Source organism: Pempheris klunzingeri, chromosome 10 (genome assembly GCF_042242105.1).
Source record: "Pempheris klunzingeri isolate RE-2024b chromosome 10, fPemKlu1.hap1, whole genome shotgun sequence".
NCBI lineage: Eukaryota > Metazoa > Chordata > Actinopteri > Acropomatiformes > Pempheridae > Pempheris > Pempheris klunzingeri.
In genome coordinates this window covers 9,961,809-9,967,808 of record NC_092021.1, presented here as the reverse complement: position 1 = coordinate 9,967,808, position 6,000 = coordinate 9,961,809, and the positions used below count along the sequence as shown (strand labels likewise).

General features: G+C 41.1%; 1 protein-coding gene across 1 annotated transcript in view; it reads right to left on the bottom strand.

The window, feature by feature from the left end:
• Positions 1-890: 890 nt before the first annotated feature.
• LOC139208829 (transmembrane protein 163a-like) overlaps positions 891-6,000 on the bottom strand; it is a 57,902-nt gene continuing 52,792 nt past the window's right edge. The window contains exons 6-8 of the mRNA XM_070838579.1: positions 3,218-3,329; positions 1,149-1,290; positions 891-951 (exon numbers count right to left, since the gene is read on the bottom strand). Of these exons, the coding sequence (XP_070694680.1) occupies positions 891-951; positions 1,149-1,290; positions 3,218-3,329 (315 nt within the window). The remainder of the gene's footprint in view (positions 952-1,148; positions 1,291-3,217; positions 3,330-6,000) is intronic.

Below are 6,000 nucleotides of genomic sequence, written 5' to 3'. Positions count from 1 at the left end.
TGTTGAGTTTCTTTATCAAGGCTGACCTCACCATATCCTCTAATGCTTTTTACCTTTAGGAGAAATCTGTGTTTGTTGACGCAAGTTATACAGTGTGCTTTCTGTCTGAGTCCCCTTATTCTCTGCTTTCCATGTCCTCTCTCAGCAACAAAGCAGGATGTATGGTGGCTGCTTTGAGGGGAGGAGGTTGGCGAGGAACTCTGTCTATTTGTCTGTTTTAGGAAAGGGTCCCCTGTAATTAATAGTAACCATAAAAAGAAATCCTCCAAGTCAACGTGGAGTATGTAATCTCATTCGGGGAGACAAGGGACAGGGAGGACATTTTCAAATTCTGATTTGGATTTACATGATACCCACAAATCAAATATGCTGCAGTCTCCTGCAGTGTGACAACTGATGATGCGAAGAGTCATCTAAGCAGCACATACTGTATGTCCAAGTCGAACAAATCCAAAGCTCCTATTGGTGGACAGGAGTGTTGGTTCTTAGGGCTGTTCCTTATTCTAGATATAATTTCTAAACTGGTTTCATGGAGAAGTGAAGAAGAGCATGTGTTTTCTTCCCAGGAGATGGTCTTCGTGTGCTTTCCCCTCAAGGTCCCTCTGACGTCTGTGTTTGGGCGTGCATGCATGTGTGTTTGTTCATGTCTGAATGTACTATGTACAGTATGTACAGCATGTGTGTATACATTCATGTGTATGAGAACATGGCTGTGTAGAGTCTATATGTACTGCATGTGTGGGAGAAATGTGTGTGAAAGTGTGTATGAAAGACAGAGAGGAGAGGGCGGAGGACAGGAGGCAGCCAGGTGTGTGGGTATGTGTGTGTGTGTGTGTGTGTGTGTGTGTGTGTGTGTGAGAATGTGCTTGTCTGGTCAACACACACGTATCTCACTCAAAGCGTTCGTAGTTCCTGGTCTGTCTCACACGGGGGACCATGTCCTTCAGGAGTCTGTGGAGACAGAAACAAGGTCTCACTGGAAAGTATCTACCTGTGCAGAAATGACACCCTGTGACATGTTAACATGTGAATCTGGCATTAATGGAATACGGATAATCCCGAATGGATCTGACAGGAATAATGAAACATATTATGACACTAGGTCAAACCAATGTGGACAGGGGGACTGCTGTTGGTTCATCTCTTACTTGACGCCATATGCCAAAATAATGAGTCCGATGAGAACTCCGATGGTGCCATCCAGAAACCAGACATCAGTATGGTTCTTGAAAACATCTGCGCTGATCAGAATGGAAAATCCCATAATAGCACCGACCAAAGAGTTAAACCCTGGAAAACACATAACAATCTGTTTAAGTATGGTACACCTGAATAATAATAAGTAGTTTCAGTTCACACTTGATAATGACCCATCAAAGGGTTTACACAGGTATTATCCAAAATGGTACACACATTTGAACATAAACAGTAAGCTAATCTGTATAGTTGGTATGCATAGTTTGACATTTTGGCTAATTCACCTATTACCTATACCTATACCTGAGAGCTAGACGAGAAGATCGATACCACTCTCATGTCTGACTAGCAAAAATTTCTATTTCTTGGCTCAGCGCACTAACTTTCTGGAGTCTGGTGGTCCATCCAGCATCCAGCACCCAGCACTGAAGGCGCTGATGGGCAGAGTTCGTTCTTTTTCTCGGTTAGTTAGTTTCCTGTTTTCAGTTCTTATGCTAAGCTAGGCTAGCATTGGTTCATTTTTACTGTACAGATGTATGAGAGAGATTTCAGTGCTCTTGTGGAAGAAAACAAACGTGGCATTCCTGTAAATTGACCTTTTCCACAGACTTTAACAAATTGTTTTTGAAACTGTCAGATATAAATGGCTACAGCCCACATAATTGTTAACTACATTACTGTATTTGAGTTATTCTACTTAGTGGCTGTTTTTTATAATTACATTTCTCCTTGTGTGAAAGCTAGCGCAGTGGGTTATTGTCTCGCCTGCAGTAAGTGTATAGTCTTGTGGGAAATAAATCCAGGCTCTGAGAACAGCAACCTCAGGTTTATTGGATTGATGCCCTGTGCATTGAAGACCTGGGGATAGTAGTGTGCAGTGTGTGTGCAGCGTGTGTGTGCTGTTGCTTTTGTTCACGTGTGCATGTTCCTCTGAGAAGCCAGTGGGTTTTAACCTATAAGTTCTCTCAGTTCATTTAAGTGAGCAACTTTCTCTCACACAGAAACACACATGCTTTATTTTCTGCTTTTGGTGTTAATGCTATGGATTGTGTTTCCTTTTGGTCATCATGCTTTGTTGTTCGTCAGCCCCAACCTTAACAATGGCTATTTTACACTGTGGGGTAGGGGTATTTTAACGTACTTTGTGCTTCTGCTTCACTACGTTTCAAGGAAACATTGAACATTTAAACCATCACATTTATTTGAGTTATAGCTTCTAGTTCTACTTGTACTTTAAGACTACAGCCTATAATGGGCATGTAAGATGTGATGTATTGTTATAGAGTAAATTAAATCAGCTAACAGCATGTAAAATATTAAATCAGCTCCCTCTGGACAGGCTATAACACTGAAATGGCTCTGACAAGTAAATTCATCTGTAATAATAATCCACTAACAATATATAATAATATCACTGAGGGACCGGGGCCAGATAGTGCTTGATTTAAACATCTTAATTTGAATTTTAGTAATTTATATGAATATAACGCAATATAAAATGAAATGCACATTGTTTCAACTCTATTTTAATGTATTTTTCCCCCATCTGTGGAGCTGGTTATCTCTATATTTATAGTTAAGATATCTAGTTGTCTAGACAGATGGTAGACTACTGCATCTAGTTGTCTCTCCTCATATCCAGCATCATCCTATACACCTCTGCTCAAACTCCCTCTCTTCAGTGCATACAAAAATAATTTTCCAGGCCACATTTTTCTCCCTCAAAGCCAACACAGCTATTTTAAGTGAGTCAGATCGGAAGTGTTCTGCTTCAGCTACTTGTCGTTAGCAGGAGAGAGACACAAACATTGATTCGACATTGAGGGGCTGAAGATCACAAACAAGATCACTTTCCTGGGCATTTATGGGCACAGAGTGAGTCAAATGCTATTATCCTATTGTCATTCTGTAGCCAATGATGAGATTTTTAAAGACTCCCTAGTCTTGTGTGCTATTCATATTCATATTTATATCTAACTATGTTTGTGTGTGTGTGTGTGTGTGTGTGTCTGTACCCTACCATCAGTGATAAGTGCTCGGCTAGTCAGCACTCTTCCCAGCATGAACTTGACCACAGCCAGCAGAGCACATGTGAGCCCGCTCACTATAGACACGCTGAAGAGGAAGTCATCCTACAGAAAGACAGGGACGAGAAGATAGAAGAGCAGTTTATTAATATAATAACTTGTGGTAAACCATGCGTGTTGGATGATGAAAAGAAAAAAAAAGATAAAGCAAACAAATAAACTGAGAGAAAGCCACACAGAGTGTCTGTAAAGACAAACACTGTCAGACAGAGTGACCCACAAAGCTGCAGTCAGCTCAACCATTAATAATACATATATAGGCTTGACTTGGTGCGTCCACCCAAGGTCATACAGATGACGCCTCTGGGTGATGTGAGTGTCTGGTGTTTTCAGCTTAAGTCTCAAACAGACTCAGCAAAATCCACTTGACCCCAGAGTGTCTCTCTATCAGATTTAATTGGCCCGAGAGGGAAAAGAGAGCCAGAGATGAGGAGGAGAGAAAAGTGGAACAATAAGAGACATATGTGAGAAACATCCAGCCCTATTGTCTCCGTCAGCCTTCACCTCTCTTCACAACACTTTTAATCCAGGCTATTTATAACACATTTGGATAAAATTAGCCAAACCACCAGACAATGTATAAAGCAGTAGCGGATAGTATGGGCCTTCCACAAACAGGCGTAATAAGCCTTTTTCACAGCAGGAATTTGGGCTCTGTCATGGAAGAAAAATCACAAGTGTTACGAGTAACATTACTAATGGTTTCATTCTCTTTAAATGTCCCAGCAAGTCATGACAGTGTGACACTGAGCACTGAGCCAGTGTGCAAGAAATAGAATTGAGTAGAGCAATCATTAATGTTATTCTTAACAGCATCTTTACCTTCAATGGCAAGTTACAAGTGTCCCTACATAATAGATAGTCAATAGATAACTCTGGAGTGAGATTTAGGGCACTAAGGAATCATCATGATCTCTGTCAGCTGTAGAGTTGCACTAGAGCTGCAATGGTAACGTAGAATCACATAAAAATGACACTTTGCATTGTGGTATTATTTACATTACATGTCTGGGGCATTATATGGTGTGGAAGTTTCACACTCAGCATTTGGAGTCTAAAATAAATGGTGGAGGGTAAATACAGTGGAGCTCATGGTAAACAGGAAGTGATTTCAGACACAACCTTCAGTCTTATGTGTTTATATATTCTTGTTCTTGTTTTGTTTACTATATTTTCACATAATCCCTTGTAGCCCTTTTACTCCCATTTACCTGAATTAGATGGATGCAGAATAAGCACGTTCTAAATGACTGCATTGTTGAAATTACATTATAGTTTTTAATACTGCATTTAACATGCATAGATATCCCGTACAGGCGATGTGCTTGTGCATGTGCTACCACATGCATGTACTGTATGTATATACAATATATCTCTTATCTCGTGTATGTTATCCTCTCTCTGTCCAACACTGAGGCAGGGAGAGCCAATCTCAGCTCTCTGTGTTTAATCAGGCACTAGACGCAGACAGCCTGCCATGACAGCAGCAACCCAAGACGTGACACGAATCAGAATTCCTGATTTTCTTCACCTTCTGTCCACTCAATGTGATTTTACAGCCCCGTACTTCAAAGTAGCATCTTTTCACAGTATCCCCACTGTACTGCTGCTGTTACCTGTCTATGGCTGTTAAATTTACATGTGAACAGGAAAATATCCCAGAAGAAGAAACGACAAAAACACCATCGACCGAGAAACATCATACTCAGACGGCAGATGCTCCATTCCTGCGTAAAGGTTCTTTTTCTTTTTCTTTTCATAACTCGTATCTGGCCCTCTGTTCTGCAGACACATGCAAACAGAGCGCATAGACAGATCGCTGCTGGTATAATAAATGATCTCTGACTGCTGTTTGATGAGGACTTCAGAGAACAAGCTGTTTGTGCCAAAAAAGTCCAATCGTGGATACAGAGAAAGAGAGACAATGAGTATCAAACACAAGAGTCTGAAAACAATGAAGCAGTGAAGACAGACATCCTAATGGTGGGAGACAGATGAGATGAAGTTGAAAAAAAGAGACTGGAGAGGGGAGAGAAACAATGGAAGTGATAGGGGATGGAGGGTGAGGACAGAGAGAGAGAGTAGCAAAAGATAATGAATGAATAGAAAAGCAGAGAGTAGAGACAGACTGGATAAATGAGTCAGAGGATGAGATGGACCTATCCTTTAAACTCCTGCACCTACATATTCAGCCAAGCCAAGTATCCTGTGAACATATCTTACATAAAAACACAGAGCAAAGAGGATGAGATCACTCTTAAACTGACAATCCATTTGATGTGGATCACATGGCAAGAATAATCCACCACAAGTACATACAGAATCTCTAGTTGTCTTGTTCTATCGCAACCCTGAATTGAGGCCCAAGGCCCCCCTTCAGTGCAGATCTTTTTATATACATGCACTGTGTTTCTATGCAGAAAATCATACATTTGTTTTTAAGGAATAAAAAAGAAGCCCAGATTGAAAGAGAAAGTACAAAGAAGCGAGACAGAGAGAGAGAGAATGTCAAAGAGACAGACAGTGGTAATAGGCTCTTGCTGGTGTCAGGAAGATCCTCTGAGACGTAACACCCCCAGTTTCTATTAACATAATGGCACTGGAGCATCAAACACGGTCTGCAGAATAGCTGCTGCCCCCGACCCGCTTCTGTGCTCGCATCTGTCTCTGGCTTTATCTCTTTTGTTTTGTGGTCAAGGGAGCTTCAGTAACCCCA